At 41.6% G+C, this 26,073-nt stretch overlaps 1 protein-coding gene across 1 annotated transcript in view; it reads left to right on the top strand.

Annotated features, from left to right (window-relative positions):
- Nucleotides 1–9,847: 9,847 nt before the first annotated feature.
- ece2b (endothelin converting enzyme 2b) overlaps nt 9,848–26,073 on the top strand; it is a 38,520-nt gene continuing 22,294 nt past the window's right edge. The window contains exons 1-2 of the mRNA XM_084064886.1: nt 9,848–10,218; nt 25,540–25,626. Coding sequence (XP_083921012.1) covers nt 10,186–10,218; nt 25,540–25,626 — 120 coding nt within the window. The 5' untranslated portion in view covers nt 9,848–10,185. The remainder of the gene's footprint in view (nt 10,219–25,539; nt 25,627–26,073) is intronic.

Genomic DNA, 26,073 nt, shown 5'->3' with positions numbered 1-26,073 from the left:
TTATAGGATATTTTTGTACTGGAATCCTGAAAGATTTCTTTATTGGATTTCTCTATTGGAATCCTATATGACTTATTGAGAAGCTTTTATTATTTTAATGAACTACTGTATTTACAAGTACATAATAACATTGTTTGAAATATCGTTGCTGTCGGGTCAAAACCTTGTATATCCAAAAAATGTTCCCTTTTATTATTATTTGAAAAAGTAAAATAGCGCATGTAGATCTGATATTGTCATTACTTTTGTGTACTCTTTTATGAGTAGGGCATCAATTTACGAAAAAACATTAAAAGTTGAATTGTGGAGATACGAGGTTTCTGCCCAACAACAACGATATGCTGTATAGACATAATAACCCCATTGGCAGACAAATATTTGCCTATGCATGGATTATTGATATGTAAAACAAAATGTGTGGTCCTGGTAAGGGGTCATGGTATGGTACACACTGCTCCATTGGAATACATGAACATATTTCACTGTGTGTGTGTGTGTGTGTGTGTGTGTGTGTGTGTGTGTGTGTGTGTGGAATAATCTATGATTATGAAAGATAATTGTGGATTATTATTAATGATATAGTAATGTACTTTGTCATCTGTCCTGTGGGAGAATACATGTCCCTTTAAGTTGAGTCTAGCAGGCCAGATTAGACCCCCTGGTGAGGTAGCTGCTTCAAAGGGCCCCTCGCATACCAAGCGGGGGAAGGTTGTGAGATAAGAGCCTTTGGTTGACTGAGCAGGGCCAGAGCTAGCCGGCCCTTGTGTGATGTGTAACAAGAGACAGGACCAAGCGCAAAGCCTTGTGGGTAACCAGAACTTCCTGTTGCTTAAAGATCTGCCCTAAAGGCGGACCTTACGTGTGAAGTTGATATAATGGGCTGCCTGAGCACAGGATTTTAGATTCAGAAGGAACAGTGCCGTGGGTTACCTGAAATATGGGTTTTAAGTAACTTACCGAGATCCTACAAGAGAGTGAGAGACCAATAGTGAGTAACATTGTAATTTTGTAATTGTGATGTGTACGTCTGATGTGAAGTCATATCCTTAATACTCTGTGTGTTATGTGCTTATTCTCTCTCTCAGGTTTTATTACCTAACCACTAACTACCGGTGCCTAAAGTGCTAACCTTTGCTAACTGGTAACTAAGTTTTAGACTAGATTATGTTTGTAATGTTTGTATAGTAAATAAAAAACCATCAAAGACACCAGGTATGAGTAATGTGCTTACAACTCTCTCCACTCTTCTTGTACCCTTTCAATGGGTCTAGCGATTGTAGCTTAGCTGCATCAAACGCAGAAAGTGCGATTTGCTACAAAATTGAACAGTAATAAAACTAATGGTGTCCCCGGAGGGGACAACCTAGAGTTTTAAGCAGATTAGATTACAGTATTAAACTGTGCTGGCCTTTAATAAGGCCTTCAGAGTGTTTATTACTAAAGTAATAAAACTACTGATGCCTCCGGAGGAGGCATGTTTGAGTTTTAAGCATTGACTTATGAAGTTATTAAACTTTAATAAGGCCTTTCACACAGTACTAGTTTGTCTGAGAGGGACAACTAGGTATAAGTATAATTACAAAGTCATTAACAAAGTTTAAGTGTTACATAGTAATCAACCACTAGTGTGTCTGAGAGGGACAACTAGTTGTGTGTATTGGTTACATAGTCATTAAACAGTGAGTAAATGTTACAGAGTAATTAAACAATTTTATAGGAATGAAGACGCACGGTCTCTTTAAGATGAGACGTGAGTTGTATAATAAAATAATTATAAGGCCTGGTATGGGACAGGTTTAAATAGGCTCACAGAACTAACGCTGGCTTAATGAACCAGTGCTAGTTGTGTGAACAAAGGGGACAAAGGGCCTCAACTAACACAAACTGAAGGAAGTCATCTGTCCACGGAGGCGAAGGGAGATACACGGAGCCGGCGGCCTACACGACGCTAGGACCGAGGCAGTAACACCGTACGGGCCCGAGGAACCACCGGGAAGAGACTCGCTATCAGGTTGCTATGAACAAAGCCCCACAGTTCTGCGAAGACCGTGGAGGACAAAGAGACTGTAGATTGTGAAACGCTGCGTGCTAAGAATAAGGAGCTGAGGGAGAAGCTAGAAGCTAACCACAGGTTCTGTAGCTAGGCTACCGTTAAAAGTTTGATTAGCGTACCAATAAGGGGGTTTAGAAAGCTAACAGTCCTGAGAGCTACTCTTAGTGTCGCTAGCTCACAGTGCTAACAGATCTATTGTCTAGCATAAAGTGCTAAGCTAACCGCCAAATTCTAACACGCCTTGAGAGGAGAAGTAGTCAGGTTTGGTTAATAATCGAATCATAGATGCTTGCTTTAAGCTGATTAGACAAACTTTAAAATAGTATTCATGGTTTAACTTGGCTTTATGAGAGACCAGCCACTGCAATATAGCTAAAAATTAGACTAAAAGACAGTGTTTATGAGGTGATCTTATGATTGGGAGTTAAAGGCCATTGTTTACTGATAAGGGGTGGGGGAGGTTTTCTACCACTAGTGTAATACCATGTTCAACCAGACTTTATGATAGACTAAAACTGTGAGCAACTAGATGATTAGTTACGATAGCAGTGGATTAAGTCATCATTGTGGGTTAAATGCTATTATTTACTTTGGTAGAGCTAAATAAATCCTGCCAGTATTAATTAACAAAATAACTAAATGTGAATAGACCATTAACAGGCTTCTTGCATAGAATGCTACAGGGTGAGTGCTATTACAGGTTAAACACAGTGTTAATTAATTATTGTTGTTATTAGCTAAAGGCTGAACAACACTACTACTTGCTAAAAATAACTGACGATTGCTTTCACGGCCTATTGAATTAAGACTAACTGAAAAGCCTAAACCTAAAGTCCTATAGCCAAGAAGGCGAGGTAAAAAAGGGGAATATGGCAGGATTAGCTGATTTGATGGAAGGGGTGAAGGCAGCAGAGTCAGACTTTGGGTGGGAAGCAGAGTTGGCTGAGGACCAGATGTCGTACCTTTGGCTCCAATTATCAAAGCCAGAGCTAGCCACGAAGAGAGAGAATCTGAGGACGGTTTTTACCAGACTCTATGAGATTACAGGTGATTATATCACCGCGCTAGTAGAAAGTGGCAGCGACACCCATGGGGTTTACAAGATGATAGAAGCTTGTGAACAGAGGTTTGTAGAAACAGACCAGAAATTTGAGACCTACTTTTGGTCCCACCATGTGGAAAAGCAAATGCACGATCTGGTCCAGGAATTAGTGCAAGCTTTAGATGAGGCTGAGAAAATCAGCTCACTGGCCGTGTCCAGCACAGCGCAAAATAAGAAGGGGCGTGTGTTATCTAGGAGACTCGGTTATCTTGAGGAAGCAGTGCTGGGGTGGAAAGGCCATATCTCTAAGCTTAAGGAAACAGAGATGTGCAATAAATACCAGCAGCTGAGGGAAAGAAAGGTAGCCCAGTTGACCAAGTGGTCAAAAGCCAGATTGTGTGAATCCCCTGCTGTGAGTGTAGAGCAAATGTCTAACCCAGCAGCAGTCCCGGTCGTAACTGGAGAGGGGGTTGGAGTCACCAGTCCTACAGATGAGCCGGCCGCTGCAGAGGGGGGTTGGAATGTAATTCCCACTGGCCAAGCCGCTGGACAAGCAGCCATTGATGGCATCACTCCTGGGGACGAGGCAGAGACCTCACTCTACGCTGCAGAGGGAGGTGAGAAAGTTACTCCCACTGTGCAAGCGGCTGAACCAGAAGCTGCTACTGCTCCAGAAGACGACGCTGAGAAGGTTCCAGAGGGAGTCAACGTCGCAGAGGAGTCGGCGGCCGAGGAGGGAGTGCCATCGGAGGTCGAACCAGCTCCTGGAGACAAGGCCACGGGTGACGTGGTGGTCGAGGCGGAGGCGTCAATCGTGAGAGCCACGGAGGAGGACCCACTCAACGCAGAGGGATACCATCCACCAGAGGCCGCAGGAGAGGCGCCGGCGAGGGCGTCAGAGGACGTCTACACTGACTCACTCATCACGGAGGAGGTCCAGGGAGTAACTGCGGAGAGCCAGCCGCTGGAGGTCACTACTGGAGAAGCTGCACCAGGAGAGGCACCGTCGGAGGTGTCAGCCACAACAGCTGTCATGGAGGACCGTCCAGAGGGCGCCGCTATGACGGACGTCGACACCAGCCCACCCAAGATGGAGGGGAAGCACACCACTACGCCAGGGCGGAGAGCCATGGCCAGCCAGCTGGGTGGTCCTACGGAGCCTCGGGGTAACCAAGGTGGCAGGCTACCTGCTGAAAGCGGCGTGTCCTCTGAGCCTCCAGTTCACAACGGTGGCAGGAGGCAAACCTTGGTTTGCAGACCAGTCAAGGTAAAATTATGCGGTGGCAGGCTACCAGCTGAAAGCGGTGTTTCCTCCGAGCCTCCAGTTCACAACGGTGGCAGGAGGCAAACCTTGGTTTGCAGGCCAGTCGAGGTACAATTATGCGAATGTGCGAACTGCAAATCTCCTGACCTCTTGAAAAAATGCGAGTGTGAAATATGCAAGCCTCCTGACCTCTTCGCTCCAGTCCGGTGGGTCATGAGGAAATTGCGGAGAGAAAAGAGAGGCAGGGTGCTACGTCAGGTCGCTTCAGTTCTTACCGCCAGGATCCAGGCAGAGAGAATGCTTCGTCCTGGTGGGGCTGGAATAATTAGAAAAAAGAAGGTAAAGATAAAAGATAAGCCTTCCTCACCCTCTGCGGAGGGAGCAACCAGCTCTTTCTTGGCAACAGCTGAGAAGAGGCCCCAGGAGGGAGCTGCTAAAAAAGCAGTCCCACTGGCGGCTGGTGGTGCCAGCAACGTGACACTGGCGAACGGACTGACACTTGCGCTGCCACCCTCAGAGTAAGGGGGCAGTGCGGACGAGAAGCGAAAAGATGCCATGCGAGGTGTCTAAAAAATCGAAATGTCTTATTTGAGCGACTGTTTACATAGGAATTTCGAAATATATCTTGTAAATGAATGTATCATTTCTAGGATTTACAATATATTACCACAGAAGAAATAACTTAACGCATAATGAAATGTATTAAGCTACTTGTAACTTCCAAAACGTCCAAAATGCAAACAATGGTTGGAAAATTCTTCCGCCCAACAAAATGTATTCTTTACTGATGTTTGACTCATGATCTGAGTAACCAAACCGTTGAATTATTATTTGTTGATTGTATAAGAAGCATTTTGTATGTGTGCTTGAAGTTTAAGTTAAGATTTCTTAAGGTGAAATTGTAGATCAACTATTTTAATAATCTTTTAACCCTTTTGCCCAAATTGCAATGTCAGTTACCATGGCAAAATGCCTTAAAACTTAGTGGTAGGAGAGAAGAAAAGACAAGACACGTGGGTGTCAAACAAATGGGCCCTGGAGGGTTCATGCTTAAATGTAGATAATAACTACAATTAAAGTTAATTTGTCCTGGGATTTAGGTAAAATCTCAGGGATGAACTAGTGGAAAAGAATTGTTGCTAAATTAAATTGGTCATGATTTACTATGAAGTAAAGTCAATTTGAGATCAAATATTAGCCACAATGTCCAAAAAGTATTTCAAACAAATTGAGAACATTAAGTTGAACTGTTAATTGTTTCAAAATATGGGTTTGGAGCCACTGAGAGACAATGTGTGTTGAAAATGTAACCTGTATGAGTATGGGATCAAAGCAGTTTACAGAGAGCCATACTAAATAATTGTTTTACCGAGCCGTTATCTAAAGAGCCAAAAAGTTCACGAGGAATGTTTTGTGTGTGTCTTGGATCCTAGATCAGACACACAGGTGGCAGGTGTGGAATAATCTATGATTATGAAAGATAATTGTGGATTATTATTAATGATATAGTAATGTACTTTGTCATCTGTCCTGTGGGAGAATACATGTCCCTTTAAGTTGAGTCTAGCAGGCCAGATTAGACCCCCTGGTGAGGTAGCTGCTTCAAAGGGCCCCTCGCATACCAAGCGGGGGAAGGTTGTGAGATAAGAGCCTTTGGTTGACTGAGCAGGGCCAGAGCTAGCCGGCCCTTGTGTGATGTGTAACAAGAGACAGGACCAAGCGCAAAGCCTTGTGGGTAACCAGAACTTCCTGTTGCTTAAAGATCTGCCCTAAAGGCGGACCTTACGTGTGAAGTTGATATAATGGGCTGCCTGAGCACAGGATTTTAGATTCAGAAGGAACAGTGCCGTGGGTTACCTGAAATATGGGTTTTAAGTAACTTACCGAGATCCTACAAGAGAGTGAGAGACCAATAGTGAGTAACATTGTAATTTTGTAATTGTGATGTGTACGTCTGATGTGAAGTCATATCCTTAATACTCTGTGTGTTATGTGCTTATTCTCTCTCTCAGGTTTTATTACCTAACCACTAACTACCGGTGCCTAAAGTGCTAACCTTTGCTAACTGGTAACTAAGTTTTAGACTAGATTATGTTTGTAATGTTTGTATAGTAAATAAAAAACCATCAAAGACACCAGGTATGAGTAATGTGCTTACAACTCTCTCCACTCTTCTTGTACCCTTTCAATGGGTCTAGCGATTGTAGCTTAGCTGCATCAAACGCAGAAAGTGCGATTTGCTACAAAATTGAACAGTGTGTGTGTGTGTGTGTGTGTGTGTGTGTGTGTGTGTGTGTGTGTGTGTGTGTGTGTGTGTGTGTGTGTGTGTGTGTGTGTGTGTGTGTGTGTGTGTGTGTGTGTGTGTGTGTGTGCGTGCGTGTCTTCTCTGTCCGAAACTAATCTCACAAACCGCTGGACCGATCAGTGCCAAATTTCTTGTGCACGCTACCAGTAGGCCAAATAAGGACCTCCATGCATTTCAAAGATCTCAAGAATCAAGAGTTTGTCACTCACTTATATATGTCACTCTTACATGTCACCCCTTTGTCACTCACACATACACACATGTGATTGTATATTTGAATATACGTTTTACTTTACTTAATTTTATAATGGAAGTCAGTGGGGCTTGGATTGGGCTCAAACCATACATTTGGAGTCATAATTGTCATAGTTGTCACTAGCTGATCTATAAGCTCATAACACGTCACGTTGTCAGCTTAGATCTCGGTGTGTTCTACCATGTTACGTTATATACGTAGTGTGACCTGCAGAACATTTTTGTAGCCAAGTGTAGCCCTCTACTAACCATTTCATCCATTGAAAACACGCTAGTGTATATACACAACCACGCGCATGTTGTGCAGGGAATGATTATCGTATCCCTCCGAAAAAAAACTAGAACACACCACTGGTAGATCTGTATATCAAAGTATATCAAATCAATACTAAAATTGTACTAATATGTACTACTACTAAAAATACTTCTGCTAATATTATTATTATTACTACCATTACTACTACTACCACACTAATACTACTACCTCCGTTCTCTACACTGGCTCCCCGTAGCAGCTCGGATCCAGTTTAAAACCCTGGTGCTAGCCTATAGGGCAGTGAAAGGAACAGCTCCTTCCTACCTCCGGGCTATGGTTGATGCCTACACCCCTGCCCGACCACTTCGGTCTGCCACCTCGGCAATCAGTCTGATTGCCTCGTCACTCAAGGGTCCTTCTGGTCGATCGACACGGTCACGACTTTTTTCTGTTCTGGCCCCACAGTGGTGGAATGAACTTCCCACTGAAGTCAGGACAGCAGAGTCACTGCCCATCTTTCGCCGCAGGCTGAAAACCCACCTCTTCAGGAAACACTACCCTTCCTCTTTGTCTGGCTTACTTGTTGTTAACTAGTTGTACGAACTCTTGTTTTATTGTTGTTCTGTTTTATTGGATCTTGTTTAGTCGATACACTTTTTGTATTAGCTCGTGCTCATTTGATTTTGCTATTTTGTTTCATCTGTTTAAGAAAGTAGGTAGCTGATATATAGCACTTTTACCGTAGCGCTAGGTAGGTATACTCTTGGTTGCTTGTTTTTGCAGGAAATGCACTTAAGACTTCTGGTGATTAGTAGTTTCGTTCCCTACCTATGTTGAATGCACTTATTGTAAGTCGCTTTGGATAAAAGCGTCTGCTAAATGACTGTAATGTAATGTAATGTACTATAAGTGGCAGATTCTTGCAATTTCCAAATTCAATATACCACACCATGCCATGCAATGCTACTTTAGTTTTTTGGGCTTCAATGACCTGTACCTATTTGTAGTAAGCCATCTGTACACCTTTTGAGAAAACTGTACCACAGACCACAGTAGGCTACTCACATATTCATCAGGAGGTAGGAAACTATTTGTGGAAGTTTACTGGTGATACAGGTCCAAATAAAACGATTGCTTTACATTTGTAACATATTCTTTGTCCAAACAGTAGTTGTGGCATACAGTCAAAAGCTGACTCCAACAATAAAGAAAACATGTGATTGCTGCACAGCACAGCACTGCACATCTACCCTAGGAGGTGCACTTGATCACATTCATGAAGCCAGTAATTAGAAATAGACTATTTACAGGTATACAAAAATCAAAGCACAAAATAATGTTGCAATAACAAAGTAAAAGAAAATCCTGGTTTGGCTCTTACATCAACAACAACAACAACAACAACAACTATTACTACCATGTCTACTACTACTACTAGGCTACTATTAGGCTGCTATTACTACTACTACTAACTGTATCTGTTATTTTTTACTTATTTTAATGTCATTGTATACTTGTGTTTCTTTTGCTTGATGTTCTGTGTAAAGCACATTGAAATGTGCTATACAAATACAACTGCCTTACCTTGCCTTACTGCAACTATTGCTAATAATACTAGTAATATTACTACTGCTACTACTAGTACTGCTACCAGTAACACTGAAAGCTGGGAGGGACAGAATACAATTCTAGGTAAGACCAGTCGTTCTCAGGACTCAAGGCTCTTTGGTTTCCATGGAAACGTTTAGGCAAAGCTGATGTTAGCTCTGATCAGATACGGTTGCCATAGCAGTGCTATGACAACACTTTGCCACATCACCATGGTGATTAAATGGCCACTTACTGCAGTAGATGACCGAGCTGGAGAGAATATAGGACCCAATGTCAGTGTCTTAAAATAATGTCAAAAATAAACCTCCATTTACAGTGTGTGTGTGTGTGTGTGTGTGTGTGTGTGTGTGTGTGTGTGTGTGTGTGTGTGTGTGTGTGTGTGTGTGTGTGTGTGTGTGTGTGTGTGTGTGTGTGTGTGTGTGCGTGCGTGCGTGCGTGCGTGCGTGCGTGCGTGCGTATGCAGTTGGTAAAAAGCCAGTCAGTACATTTGACTTTGGTCTCAAGCCAAAACTCCTCATTTAGAGGCGTACACACACACACACACACACACACACACACACACACACACACACACACACACACACACACACACACACACACACACACACACACACACACACACACAGAGAGAGAGGGAGGCGGAGAGCCACTCATCTTTTTGCCCCCCTCCCCTCTCTTTCTCTCTCTCTGTCCGTCCGTCTGTCTGTCTGTCTCTCTGAGGAGGAGGAGAGGAGAGGAGAGCATTGGAGGGTGTGTTTGTGTTTGTGTCGGTGAGGAAAGGAAAGGGTTGATGTTGGGCGGGGTTGTAGAGCCAAGACTGATTGCTATCTTCCTCTCCGTTCATCGACCGGTCTGTAAAGAGAGAGAACCACCAGAGATAGATAGATAGAGAGAGAGAGAGAGAGAGAGAGAGAGAGAGAGAGAGAGAGAGAGAGAGAGAGAGAGAGAGAGAGAGAGAGACACACACACACACACACACACACACACACACACACACACACACACACACACACACACACACACACACACACACAGATAGATAGAGGGGGGAGAGAGAGAGAGAGAGAGAGAGAGAGAGAGAGAAGCCCCCTCCTCCGCCATAACCACAGATAGACGATGGAACAACCCTCTCCTCCTTCTTCTCCTTCACTCGGTTGAACAAAGACAAGCAACTCGTCTCGGGTTCGTTGCTCCGCCCGCCCGGCGGATCCTTCTTCTAGTCGGGTTGTTTGTTTGTTTGTTTGTTTGTTTGTTTGTTTTCTCGTCTTTCCGACGCACGGATAGCAGACAGACAGACAGACAGATAGGGAGGGAGATATAGAGGCAGAAGACACGCGCACACAGACAGAGAGAGAGAGAGAGAGAGAGAAGGAGGGATGGCTCGGTAGAGGTTTGCAGGATGAGCGTCGCCCTGCAAGATCTGCGGAACAGCGTAAGTGAACAGGCACACACGCACACGCACGCGTGCACGCATGCCCACGCATGGCTTATGCTACATGCTGCTCCAAAAAAATTCAATACATGAGTGTGTCTGTCTGTGACAAGGTGTGATGAATGTCAAATGTCAATCATCATGAGATCAGCCCTATGTGATGATAATGTGAAACTTATTCTATTTCACATGATATTGTATGTTGTATTTCTGCCTACATTAGCAGCAGTGGTACAGTCTGTCTGTGGTGGTTATAATCTATGTGGTTGTTAGGTTGGTTTTGTTTTATACATAGCCATACTAAATATGCTGTATGCACCATCTTAGTTATTGTAAGCATAGCCTATGTTTTTAGCTACTAACTAGATATGTACCATCTTATTCTAATCATAGATGTTCTTATAGTTATACAGGGTATATATGGACAATCTTAGTCATTATAAATATATATGTTCTATACTAAGTTGTAGATCATCTTAGTCATTGCAAATGCATGTTCTTATATAAGAATATATACCACCTTAAGTCAATATAAACCTACATGTTCTTATAAACCATCTTAGTTATTATAAACCTGTTTGTCCTGTTTGTAAGTAAACATCTTAGTCATATATGACTAAGATAGATACAGTATATATAATGTTCTTATCTTAAGTAAATAAACCATCTAATAGTCATTATAAACGTTAGACGGTTGTCTAAGTAATTAAAACCTATATGCTCTATACTAAGTATACTTTATAAACCATCCTAGTCATTACAACTCTTATATAATGGATATATAAGCCCTCTAAGCGTCAGTGTAGTCGACAGTGCACAGCGGGTGTGACAGTCTGCAGATGCACACTTGTTCAATAGCAAAAGAGCAACACAGGCTGCACTCAATACAAGACACCACCTTATGACCTTCACTTTGAGCCCTGAGCATTTGGTGGATTGTAAACATATTAGTTAACTTCCTGAACTTTGTTTCCGCAAGAAGTATGCACTTTAGTCTTTTAAAAAAATCTATATGTTCTTCTAGAAGTTCTACACAAAGTATATAAACTATCTTAGTCATTGCAAACCTATATGTTATATATATGACATTGTTTTTCTCAATTGTTTACACACTAACACTGCTACTTGAGATGCAATGACCACAATCTCTAACTCATCTACCAAATCCTGAAACAATTCTGCTTAAATACAAGCACATTTCCTGCTTTATCCCATTTAGACCGGGAACCCCTATACGTAATTATACCTTTCAATCCGGTAACCTCTTTTGGGGTTATTGTTGCTATGTACAGTATATATAAATGTAATGTTTTTGTGATTTTTGAATAAATATTTGAAGTTTTTCAGAAAACATTTAGAAGGCGTTTTTAGAATCGGCCTCAGGTCTAAATGGGTTAAACGTTCCCTTTTCCTTTTTTCAAGACACTACACACAATTCTCTACAATCTTCATGGATACAAATCTCTTGTGTTCGCATGGAACATACCACTGCCATTTAGAATTTCCTGCTATCCACAATGACTCCTCATATGGACAAACACATGTTGCACAATTGTTCAATTAGCAGTCAGAGCTTTGTTGATGAGATGCTGTGGCCAGACCGAACAGGATGCGGCCTAATTTTTACGGCGTGGCTCAGAGGAGGCCAGCCATCTAGAACAGGGTTGGTCTGGCTAGGTGCTCTGGCCTGAGTTAAACTAATTAGACTGAGATCGGTGTGATGACACAACTGTTGTGTGTCCAGCTAATTGATGCACATAGGAAGGATAAAGGTACAGACACACATGCGGACCGAAACAGTCACGCCCTGTATGCTTCTGCTCCACTTGAGCGAAGGGGTGGCGCTTCCCATTGCAGTGCGTTGGCACGCCATTTGGGTTCAGCTTTGCTGAACTTTGACGTGTTTGGCATGCGTTGGCCATTCCCCTGCCATTGTGACCCAAATCTACACACACACACGCACGCACGCACGCACGCACGCACACACACACACACACACACACACACACACACACACACACACACACACACACACACACACACACACACACACACACACACACACACACACACACACACACACACACACACACACACACACACACACACACACACGCACTCAGGAAGAGCCTCTGTCATGACAGGTTGTTGTTTTATCCGCTCTTGTTGCTCGTGTTGTGGATACTATTGACTCTATACTACTATACCTGAGGCATGGCAAGCAGGTGAATGAAGGTTTCTGGTGCTGTACAGAAATACTTTGAAGGAAAACATCATTTTGTCTGTCCCCTGCTTTTGAGCCTGTTACCGTAGAGCTATATTACCGTATATCTGGAGAGAACACTGAAAACCCCACCTTGCTCATCCAGCGCATACTCCCCTCCGTCCAGGTTTGGGCCAATGGGTTTGATGAGGGGCCCTTAAGCTTGTGGCGGTATCTCTCTTTCTTTCTTTTTTTACTGCAGGGGTCTTCAACGTTTTCAGTCCAATGACCCCCTAGCTGAGAGAGAGATGAAGCAGGGACCCCCTACTCTATATTGTATAAAATTGTGTTTCAGATTAAAGTTTTTTTTTTTACTTAGTCTGCTCTTTTTTCCCTCTACACCTATAGCCTCTTTGCTAAAAGTTCTCCTCAGAAAAGGGATCCTAGGGTTCAAGTGGTTAAGGTTAAAAAAAAATCATATCACACATAGATTTGGCGTACCCCCTGTAGTAACTCTGAGGACCCCCTAGGGGTCCCGGACCCCCTGTTGAAGACTGTTTTACTGTATACAAATTGTTTCAATTACTGTATTGATACTTGACACATCCAATTTTGTGTTTGGTTGGCTACAATATGTTGAGGCAAACAATAAAAACATACTTTTGTATTTGAATATAAAAAACATTATAGAACAGGACCGAGGCAATAACGGCATATGTCATCGTATTGATCACAAGGAGGGGCGGCAGGACTTTATTTTGCTGTGCCTTTCATGATTCCATTTTGTAGTGAGGCTTTGTGTTTGAAGCAAACACAGCTTTTATCATTTATTTCTGGCGTATTGATGATGTCATATTGATCAGTGTTCTGCAAGTTTTGGGCATAGTTATTGGTTTCAGCCTGAGCTAAGCTCCATTGAGTTCCACTATAAGGATTGAAGTGAAATATTTCAAGAAATGTAAAACATGTGGGTGAAAAAAGGTAGCCTACTAAGTTGGCCTACTGGGCTGGCAGTGCAGAAGAAATGTAGTGCTGATCGGTCTAGCAGATTGCGAGATTAGACACACACAGAGAGACAGACTCTCTTATATATACCTAGCCTCCATCAGTGCCACAGACTGTAGATCCGTAATAAGTGTAATGCCTATTTTATGCTCCGTCGCACGATAGACCTACAAGCTCACAATGTGTTACAGTACATTGTGAGCTTGTTTCCGCCGCATGGCACTCAGAGGTGGCCTTAAGGATCTGAGGGCCTGTTTCACGAGCTGTGGGGCCCCCCACATTACCCCCCGCCCCCCTGACGCGCACAAACAAATCAACAGTTTTATTTGAAAATGATAAGCTACTCCTGCACTTCTGCTATTAACCCATTCAAACTGGGAAAGCATCTGTGTAACCACTTTAACCATATTTTATACTTTGGCTATTCAAAAATAGCAGATATACATTTCTTGAAGATCTTTTGTGCAAATCTTTGAATATATATCTATTTTTAAAGCAAACATTTTTAACTGAATTCTTTGCTTATGGGGGTCCCTGGAAAAAGAGTTGGGGGTCGTCTGGGAGGTCCTTGACATGGAAAAGTTTGAGAACCACTGATATAGCAACATATGTTTTTCAGAAAACTCTTAGGACATAGAGGACCTTTTTTTGTGTACTCATCAAAACACATCACAGAGAGTCAGAGGGCGGAGCTTGCCATTCCGACAAGCTACACAAAAATAAATATGATAACTTTTATTATCTATTGGGCTGCTTTCTGTGAGCAAAAAAATGCACTCTGGAAAAAGCTGCTGATGGGAACAGTTCTCCAAACATCTTTGCACGTAATAATGCACATGTGCGGACGCACATCTGGGGGATTCAGGGCGTCGGTCAGGAGCCCCCTGAGGGTGGGGCTTAGTGTTACCATGTCTGCTTATTATAAGCGACTTTGGGCTTGTTTTTCTGTAAAGTTGCTTGAAAATATTAGTGGTTGTGGTTTTCTGTGCTTGTTTCTAAAGTGTAGTTGCTTATTCTGGCTTGTTTCCAAATGTTCAAATTATTGTTTCAACCAGTGGTTCTCAAATATTTTCATGTCAAGGACCCCCAAATTAATATGTAGCCTATTTGTCCCTCCCTAACCCCCATCTGAAAATGGTTTGTGCCAGGTAGCTCCGTACCTGGCACAACGCGTTGGCGCGCGCCGCGTTGTGAGCTTGTAGATCGGCTATTTTCAAATAGACGATGTATATAGGTTTAAAGTGCCCTAGTTGCTTCTTTTGGGCTTGTTTTTATAGACCTAGTTGCTTAGTTCTCTTGCAAAGTCTGGTAACCCTGGTGGGGCCCATTTCAATGGAAATGGGTGAAGCATAAGCCAAGGCCGCCTCTGGCGACACCGTCATGTGACAAAGTATGAATCAGGCTGAACACTGCAAAGGCATATAGGTCTCTTAACCTAAGGCATTCATACTAGTGTGTGTGTGTGTGTGTGTGTGTGTGTGTGTGTGTGTGTGTGTGTGTGTGTGTGTGTGTGTGTGTGTGTGTGTGTGTGTGTGTGTGTGTGTGTGTGTGTGTGTGTGTGTGTGTGTGTGTGTGTGTTTTGATTTTGTGTAGACTGAGTTCTGAAAATATGAAGTATGCTTTCGTGCAAACATTGAGAAAAACTGTAAACCCATAATGCATCTATTAACAGCACTATCACTGTGTTATATAGTGAATATCAGTGGTGTGAATGAAAGAGGTGGTGCCATGGTTTTGCACTTTTTCTGTTTTTCATGTGTCTTTGACGTTGATAGAACTTCATTAAGCCCCCTGGTGGTGTTTTTATGGTGTTTTATGTCTTCTCTGACTATTTTGAGTTTCTACCTGGAGGCTGAAACCTTGAGGGTCAAACGTGCCAATAGAAAAACAGCGCTTTAGTGACATAGTAAAAACGCACCCTCCCCCTCATTATCATAACACAACAGGTGTGGGCATGAGGAGAAGGAGGGACTAGGACAGGTGGGTGGTGCTTAGGTGGTGGAGGAGGTGCTAAGGTGAGAACCAGGTATACTTAATGAACTGGAGGCGTGTCCACATAAAAACCTAATTTTAACAATTTTTAACAACTGTTTTGAAAAAAAATCTTCCTCCTAGTATAACCATAATACCTGATGATTATGTTTTAGGGGGGGAAGAAATCACTGAAAATCACGGCACCCCATCTTGAAGGTAATCTCTGTTTGTTAGTTTGTTACCCCTTGTTGATAACGTGTTAACATATTAAAAGGATCCCTGGCTAATAAGCCTTATATGCCTTAATACATTATAATTGCCCTCTATAACAAAAATTTAAAACACCTTAAATATTTTATTTATTTTATAAATAGTTAATCTTTGACTCAATAGGGACAACTCCCGTCGCAGATTGATGATGTCATATGTCCATGTGTGGTCCAGCCCTATGGAATGTATGGAATGCATGTGCTAATAAAAAGTGTTTAAAATATTTCTTTAATGCAAATATAACCTTAGGTGAAGTTGTTTTTTAGTTGGCACATGCATTCCACATTCCATAGGGCTGGACCACACATGGACATATGACATCATCAACCTGCGACGGGAGTTGTCCCTATTGAGTGAAAGATGATTTCTCATTTTAGTTACAGAGGGCAATTATAATGTATATTAAGGCATATAAGGCTTATTAGCCACGGATCCTTTTGACAGAAAACAGGGCAACTGTTTCGCCTTGCCCCACTTGTTGCCGTCTTTTATCTCCTTACATTTTTACTTTACTTTTTTTATCTTCCTCTGGCACTGTACCCATGAGATATTCCTGTACATTTCTTCAAGCTTCGCCTGCCCTGATGCATATCCCCCTATAGTGCTAGCAGACAGGTATTTTCCCCCACTGTCCACGGACTATTGTTCTCCATTTCTACAATATGCATACAATATGGATCTGGGACTTCATGTGTTCAGCCTGTGACGGCTGTCCTCTATGACGTATCTATGACATATTTGTGCAAGGTTTCAGCCCAATCCAAGCGCCTTTGACTTTGACATTATAAAATGAAAGTTACATAAAAAAAAGATATATAACATGTGATAAAGAAATGCATGGTGGTACTTCATTGTCCTACTGGCAGTGTACAGAGTAAATTTGATGATGACTGCTCCGGCAATCTGGGAACCCATCGCCAAATGAAAAGGAAAAACAGCGCCCTCTGCTGTTTTTTACTATCTCAGTTGGCTCTGGGAGGAAGTCGACGTAGCACACGTACGCAAGGAAACCGGGGTTTTGGTCTGCCTTCAGCCTTTCACTTCCGGTGGTGCGACTATGTTTTCATTCCCACTAACAATATTTCTACACGGAACACTAACACCACTTCTCCCAGAGAACATGGATCGTTTTGGTTATAAGCCCACTTGTTTCTATGATGAAAGAGCAAGTTAAAATGTGAATATCTTTCCGTGGTTTTGTCTGCACCGAGGACGCTATTGTTAAATGAGTTTCGGTTTGTTTCTAGTGAGGAAGGATCGGCAGACACGTAAATCCCGCCCACTACATTTGATTGGGTAAAGCGCGGCCTGCTTCCTGATCTGAAGGCACGCCCACTTGTAGGCCACTTGCATACGCGATATGACGAACCCCCCCCCCCCCCCCCCGACAGATTCAAACGCAGAGCAGAATCTGTTCTTGAGAGATTACTGCCCCGGAAACACAGACAGACAGACAGACAGATTTATAGACTTCTACAGAAGCCACGTCATAGAGATCCTTCTGGTGTTGCACTGCGTGTGGCGACACACCCGATGTGTCTCCAGACTGAGACACATCTTTATCATAATTTCAAACCAAAAGAATGCGTTTCACATCTGATGGGCAAACACTTTACTGTACAGACTTAATAAAAGCAATCGGACATTCCAATCTGGATTATGCCAACAAAAAAAAAAGTGCTACCAATCTGAATTTACACATAGTTACGAACAAATAAAGAGAGAGAACTTAGATTTATTTTACTCCATCCATTGACAAATCATGTTCAACATTCTTCTCACCTGCATTGCAGTACTAATACATATAAGTACTAACTAAATAAATCAATAAGATGTTTGTAATAATATGTATTATAAATATCTATCTGTCTGTCTCTCTCCGCTTTGTCTCTTGCTCTTTTTCTGCTCTCAAGTGATAGTAATGACGCACAGAGGGAGAGAGGTTGCTATGGAGACTGTGTGTGCGTTCTGTCATGGTCTGTGACATTCAGGCGTGTGTGTGTGTGTGTGTGTGTGTGTAGTGCAAAGTGCGTGCGTGCGTGCATGTGTGTGTGTGTGTGTGTGTGTGTGTGTGTGTGTGTGTGTGTGTGTGTGTGTGTGTGTGTGTGTGTGTGTGTGTGTGTGTGTGTGTGTGTGTGTGTGTGTGTGTGTGTGTGTGTGTGTGTGTGTGTGTGTGTGCAATCAGATAATATTAATGATTCAGTTGTAGTGGAGCTTACATAACCTCTGTTGCATAATAGAAATAACTCAACGGCAACCTATCTATCAATCAATATATCCATCCGTCCGTCCGCCCGCCCATCCGTCCGTCCGTCTATCTATCTATCAGTTTTATTGCTCTGTTCTGAGCCCAACACAGAATCATAATCAGTTTGTGAGCACGCTCACACACAGCATACGCTCACACAAACACACACAAACACACACAAACACATACACACACACACACACACACACACACACACACACACACACACACACACACACACACACACACACACACACACGCACAAACACACACACACACACCGAGAATTAGTCTTGGTAGGTCGCACTCTGTGTGTATCTCTGTGAATAGGCCTATTACACTGACTCTAGTGTTTACTGTTTACAGAATCTGTCCACGACTGTTACATAATGGACTGAAATTAACGATTGGATGGATTGGATTGGATTGAAAATGTACTAGGCTGCCTTGCTATCAGTTGATCTTTGTGATTGGCCTATCCAGACAGTGGGCGTGTACAGTATCTGGCAAACCAGTGGTGCTGTGCAGGACAGGTGATGACAGGGTAGATTTAGCGACTGGCTGCCGCATAGAATGAACAATAACAGACATGGCATGGCACAGTGAAGCTCTCATCACTGTGATCTCTTAAAACAGGAGTTTCCAAACTTTACCATGACCAAGGACCCTCAAATAAAAGTTGAAAACCACACGCACGCCATCCTACTTTCTCTCTTCTGTGGTGTAGATCAGGAGTTCTCAATGTATTTGGACACGGAGTCGGAGCCCCATCTGAAAAGAGTTTGTGCCAGGGACCATCCATACAAGATTTGTGTTGTTAAAATGTCTCAAAATGATTCCCAATTTTTTTAGGGGCGCCCACTGGCCTAGTGGTCCAGGCGCATACCACATACAGAACGCTGGTAATCCAGCTTGACAGCCTGTCGCGGGTTCTACTTCTGATCCCGACGACCTTTGCTGTGTGTCACCCCCCATTTCCTGTCAGCACACTATTCTATCAATAAAGGCAGGAAAAATCCCCCAAATCTTTTAAAAATAATATATATATTCCCAATTTTTCAAGATTTTTTGAAAATTGCAAATCTACAAGCTCACAACGCATCACTGCGCGTATTCAGCTTTCCAATGCATATAGGGTTAAAGGGGTTAAACTGATGTTGATGCTGTATGAGCTAATTTAGCTGGGGACCCCCTGAAACCCCCTCAGGTCAGGACCCCATTTTGAGAACCACTGGTGCAGGGAATCAAAAGCCCCAAAGGAACATAAAAAAGAAAAGAAAAAAGAATGGCCACACTGTGCACACACTCTGGATCACGTGTTCAATGAATCTTTTTCACGTGTTATGAATAAACTGAGAGGTATCAAACAAGTGTTGGAAGTGTTGCTGCTGCATGTCATAAAATGATCTCAACATTATACCGTTATTTATCATTATTTGGTGGGGGAGCGTCAGTCTCACTTAGTCAAGGAATTTTTTTTGCAAAAAACAAGCAAATAAAACAAAACTGTATCCAATCGAGTGCTCCAAGAATATAAAAAAAGGTCTAAAAAGTATGCTGAAGATGCTTCTAGGATGCAGGTGGGAATGCAGGCTTAAAAAGAAGAGGTGATCCGAGCACTCACAAAAGTAGAGGATAGGATATAGAGTTAAATATAGAGTTAAAACAAACTTCAATATATAAAAAATGCCAACATGTTTCGACCAGTTAAGGCACACATGGGCAACATACGGCCCGGGGGCCGTACCTGGCCCTTTGACCATCTCAATCTGGCCCGTCAAATCCTCAAAGAAAAACAAAATGACCCCCCCCCCAAAAAAAATCTACATTGTAAAAGCTGCCATATATTAATGTTTTGGGACAAATTAATTTAACTCGACTCCAATTAATAGTAATTAATATTAACCATTTGAGTACATACCTGCATTATTCCATCTACACGTACTCAAATGTTTTATGTTTATAATGTAACAGTGACACAATGCAATGTGTTTTATCAGTGACCTTTGGAGTGGTGCATACCAGTTAAGATAATGTATTTAAGTAATCTTTTCATTGTAACCTCGTACAGAGTACACCAGAGTGATACATCATTTTGTAACTGAAAATTCTTGTTGTGAAAGCGAGGACCTTATTGTAAAGATAGTCTGGCATGTTTTCCAAATTCATGCAGTTTTAACATAATTCTATGTGTTTCAAGTTTCAATTCAATTGTACAATGTGTGGCCCTCACTCACTTTAACAAAGTCAGTATGGTCCTCTGGAAATAAATGCTGCCCACCCCTGAGTTAAGGTCTTCGTCAGGGCAAGGACTGATGAAGTTATCACAAAGCACATGGCACACCTGGACTTGTCTCAAAGGAAGCCAATCTCTCACAGGGCTGGGCAATTAACTGAAAATATATCAAAACCAATATTTAGAACCAATAATAATCAACGTAATCTTGCTCATGTAGAGTAATCAAACCTACATGTTTTTAAATTTCTCATATCAGCGAATTGACACAAACAATTCTAATATTTCTTATAGTCAACTAAATCGATTAGTCTGATTCCCACTTAACCCATTAAGGCCTGAAGCCGTTTCTACAAATGTCTCCTAAATCCCAACAGTATTCTGAAAAAACGTATGTTTCTATATCAGTGGTGCTCAAACCTTTTCATGTCAAGGACCCCCAAACTTATATGTATTTGGCCGCGGACCCCCATCTCAAAATATTTTGTTCCAGGGACCCCCAAGAAGCAAACATTTGAGTTACAAATGTTCGCTTTAACCCTCCTGTATTAGAGTATACCTTTTGTACAAAGGTGGCATACAGAAGTTCTACCAGCTTTTTTTATAGTCGTTTATTAATCGTAATCAAGGCAAAAGTTTTAAATACTCGTGATATTGATTTGAAGTCCTGTATCGCCCAGCAGTCAGCAGCACACCATGGGAAAGACAGCCTTCCACTCCGTTAGCCACAGCTGTTTTAGCTGTGTGAGTGCAGAGTGACAGTACATGAATGACATCATTCACACATGATGACATGCAATGTCTATGGGCTTTGCTTTTGCTCTATATGTGGACATAATGTGCGTGCGTGCGTGCCTGCGTGCGTGCCTGCCTGCGTGCGTGCGTGCGTGTGTGTGTGTGTGTGTGTGTGTGTGTGTGTGTGTGTGTGTGTGTGTGTGTGTTTGGGGTCAGGAGGTCATGCCAGGCTTTCCTCTGACGGTGATGTCACTTCCTATTAAAAACACCAGAGAGGAAACAACTTCAAACAATTGCTGCAACGCCCAAACACACACACACGCACACACACGCACACACACACACACACACACACACACACACACACACACACACACACACACACACACACACACACACACACACACACACACACACACACACACACACACACACACACACACACACACACACACACACACACACACACACACACACACCATGTCAAAACCGTGGGAAACATGTCCCTCCAGGTCAATATATCCTTCTGTCCGTCTGTCTTTCTGTCTGTCTGTCTATCTATCTGTGTCTGTTTGTGTGTTTGTTTGTCTGTCAATCAAACTTTATCTATATACCACATACATCAGATACTGTACAAGTCCAAGTGCTGAACACTAACAGTGGAAATAAAAGCAGGTACAAAACTAATGAATTAACAAAACATAACTAAGAAGAAGAAGAAGAAATAGTAAAAGAGCAAAATGAAATAAAGATAATACATAAAAGCCAGGCTAAAAAGGTGTGTTTGAAGTTTTCTTATACATAAATATCTACACTCTCTGCCACGCTCTTAACCTCATGAACCCCAACATCCCTATTCTGGGAGGAACGTTCACCAAAAAATTGCATATCTACTGCTGTAGCTTGTAGATCTTCAAATTTGTGTAGACTGAGAAAAAGGCATACCAAGTCAGTTGCAAGGGTTTAAATATTCATATTCATTTTATCAGACACGCCCCCTTCCCATACAAACCCATTGTAACTTCAAACTCCATTTTAACCATTATAGATTCATCGAAAACACCCGTCCTGGGTTTTGGTGGTTTTTCGATTACTTTTTTCATTAATTTTCATACATTTTTTATTCTATACATTTTTTTTTCATTTTCCCAATTGTTTAAAAAATAAATGAAAAAAGTAATTGAAAAAACACGGCCCCTCATGCATTAGAAGGACACAGTATCAGTCATCAGAACCAAGGACGGGTGTTTTCGATGAATCTATCATGATTAAAATGGAGTTTGAAGTTACAATAGGAAGGGGGGTGTCTGGTCAAATGAATATCTTAATATCTAAATACTGAATCAAGCGACTTAAACACTGTCCGGGGTGCTCACAAAAGCCTGAGTACACGTTAAACTGATGCCAAACATGTTTGAAAGTGAAATATCCCTTTAAGTTGTTAAACGAGTTGGGGCCATAAAAGCAGCCTCTCTGTTATGTGGGGTCAGTTTTTTAATTGTTATGTTTTGTGTACAGGTACATAAGCGTAAAATAATGTTTGTTCTGGTTCCTCATCATGCATTCTGTCTGTCTGTCTATAGTATGTAGAAATAGAAACAGACAAATGGAGGGTGACGTACTCTGGATTCAAACCTATAGTTTAACAGCCTCAGTCAGTGTGACTCAGCATTTGGCCTGAGGGTTTGTTTTGCCGACTCAAGTACACAAGTGACCAAATCAGATGTTGCTGAAAACTCGTTCAGTCTGTTTACATGCACAATAATAATTGGACCAGATCCAGATTAAGACAATACTCAGGTCATATAGAATTGTTAATAAAACGCTTTACTCTGATTAGGGTGTTAATCACAGGAAACACATCAACATGATTAACAGATGTGTCTTCAATGTTTCCATTTATTTTGTTAACATGCAAACATCTCAGATAGAGACATAACAGTTAAAACCAGTGGTTGACAATCTGGTTAACTGGTCACCTTGTAAACAGTTCTCCACCAGCTGTGCCTGTGTTTAGTCCGTCTTTTTTGACGTGTCATGTTGTCCCTCTTTGCCTCTTATACAGTAGACAGCGGACAGTGGACCCCCATCTGAAAATATTTTGTGCCAGGGACCGCCACACGAGATCTTTTGAAAGTACTGGCACATCTAGATGGGCTATTTTCAAAAAGACGATGTAAGTAGGGTTAACACCATGTCAAAACCGTGGGAAACATGTACCTCCAGATCAATATACTGTATCTGGAGGGATATATTTAACCTCAAGGATGCCTCTGGGTCCCCGGACAACACTTTAGAACCAATGTCCTAGAGCCGTCATTCTCAACATTTTTCATTTCAAGGACGTCGATGTCTATTTGGCCACCGACCCCCATTTGATACGACTTATCTCTGGGACACCAATCAACAAAATCCTCAGTCTTAATTTAACTCAGACTCCATTTTGTACGCTCTCTGAATTACAGACCTGTAATTTCTCAAGGACCCCTTCAGGTCCCTGAACCCCATATTGAGAACGAGGGTCTAGGTCTAGGACCTCAATGGATATGCCTTTGGGCTTTATCGTGTATTTCATCCTAAACAATATAAAAAAAAATGTTTTATTATTATTGTGAAATAAAAAAGTCTCTCTCTGGAGGCCTACATTTACAAACTGTCATCCATCATCTGCACTTAGCAATGATAAATAATGACAAATAATGATAGCCAAGGATTTTAAAGTAAATATTTTAAAGGGCAAGGCAAGGCTAGGCAGTTTTATTTGTATAGCAAATTTCAACAACAAGGCAATTCAATGTGCTTTACACAGAACATCAGACAAAGGAAACACAATTATACAATTATAAAATGACATCAGGATGCATAAAACAATATTGATAGATATAGTTACAGTAAAAAACGAAACATTAAGACACCGACATAGAGCACTGGTTTTCTGAATGTGTTTCTTCAGCATGTGACAGAACAACACGTTATATAATAACATGTTATATTCACGTTTGACGCAGTGACAACAGTGTTGGTAGACCTCACCTCTGTGAGTCATAAAGTGACACATGAGAGGACACAGTCATACTGCACACTCACACATAGCAGTGGTGGAAAAAGTACTCACAATTTTTACTTATGTAAAAGTATTGGTATCACAATGTACTTAAAGCACCAAAAGTAGAAAGTACTCATTATGCAGAATGTGTTTTCAAATGCATAAAATGTATAAAAATCTTTTGAAAATAGCGGATCTATAAGCTCACAAGAGGCTACGCATTGTGAGCTTGTAGATCGTCTATTTTCAGATGGCCGAAATGTATACAGGGCTGAAGTGGGTAATGTATGTTTTGTAATAATAATAAAAATCTGCAAAGTAACTAGTTACTAACTAAAGTAAAAAATACCTAAAAATTGTACTTAAAGGAGGAGTTCACCCAAAAAATTACTTATTTTTCTATCAATTGCACACCCCATGAAGCCTTGAATTCATGGATTTGTTTTTGTTTTTGTTGCATTCCTAAGCCAATAATTTGATGACTGGGTGTATTTCCGGTAGGAGACACAAATAATCGACTTTGTGTCTCCTACCGGATACATTAGCCGGAGGAGACAGGAATCAAATTATTAGCTTAGGAATGCGACAAAAACTTTTTAAAAAATCATGAATTCAAGGCTTCATGTGGTGTGCAATTGATAGAAGATAAGTCATTTTTTGGGTGAACTACTCCTTTAAGTACAGTACTTGCGTAAATGTACTTTGTTACTTTACACCACTGACACATAGCATACACAGCCTTGCTACCTTGCCATGTGGATTTGTTAGTACCAATGTGTTACCACTTTCACACCTTGTGCTTAACCTCATGTACGTATTGTATCTGCTGGTCATATGCTGTAGTACTGTATGTGGATATCTTGATCTTTTTATGTTCTCTTTAACATGCTGTTAGATTTGTTTTCTCCCTGCTCTCCCTCTTTCTGCCCAAACCCTGCAAGACTGTGCAACAAGTAATGTTCAATAATACAAGGTATATTACAAGGTCAAAATATAGACTAGTTTCCTCGGCCCGTTTCCACACAAGGGTGCCACTGGGCATACAGTTTCCTGTTTTCCTGTTTAGAGGTATTGTTTTAACTTAGTAGCTTTTTAACTACTGTTTTTAACAATATGCCATTCAAATGGGAACACTCATTAACCTATCTGTTAAGGGAAGGTGTCTATCCCACAACAGCATCTGGAACAAATGCCCTCAAAATAACATACAGCAAAATGTGTTCATAACCCATGGTAAAAAATCTGAAATCCTCAAAAGCGTAAACTTACCAATATCTCCACATGGCCGTGTATTAACCTACAAACAAGACAGCCTGGTGTATATTTTGAGGCAAGTGTTGAACCAAGGCAGTGTCTTAATCATTCCTGGCACAATGTGTGGGTGGTGATAACGGAGGCAGGAGTTGTTGAGGCTGCATGGCTTGCAGTTGTGTAGCTTAACCTTGAGGACTGTGGCTTTGCAAAAGGCGTCCGCCTACTTCACGCAGTTTTGACCCACATGTCTAAATTTCTATTACAGCTTTATGATAGCTTCTGTGGATTTTAGTTATGGTAAAATGTTTGTATTATATTAACAGTGTTATGATTTGTATTACGTATTTCAGATGTCCAGTTACAAACGAGCAACGTTTGAAGAAGACGATGTCGCCGATTGTCCAACCGATGGAAATGTTTCACCCGACAGTGTGGAGGTACAGTATGAATATCAAATGATCTCATATCATATATCATGTCATCTCAATTTCCTGTCGCAATACATCATATTGTCGCAGACGGGTGGAAACCTTGCATGTCCAAAACTGTTATTTTTCAGGAACAGTAAAAAAAAGAACCTGTGTTCCAAAGGATCCAATGTAGTTATTATTTAGACACAAGCTCTTGTTAAGTACTTTCAGCCTGGCGTTGCTATTTTGGGATCGGCATTAATGTACGAAAAAACACAAACAAATAGAATATGGAGATAGGTTTCTGCCAGCGATGATATCATATGCCATAACGTCACGTCATATCAACTCATGTCGATCATGCTCCCACTTTTAATGGATTACCACCAAGTTGATGTTTTGAACAAATTCCTCATTAGACCTCAGACGGTAGTTCTCAAACTTTGTCACCCCAAAATTGACATTTGTTTGGCC

The sequence above is a fragment of the Gymnoscopelus microlampas genome (assembly GCF_963454915.1).
Source record: "Gymnoscopelus microlampas genome assembly, chromosome: 8".
Lineage (NCBI taxonomy): Eukaryota > Metazoa > Chordata > Actinopteri > Myctophiformes > Myctophidae > Gymnoscopelus > Gymnoscopelus microlampas.
This window is presented reverse-complemented; position numbering and strand designations above follow the sequence as displayed.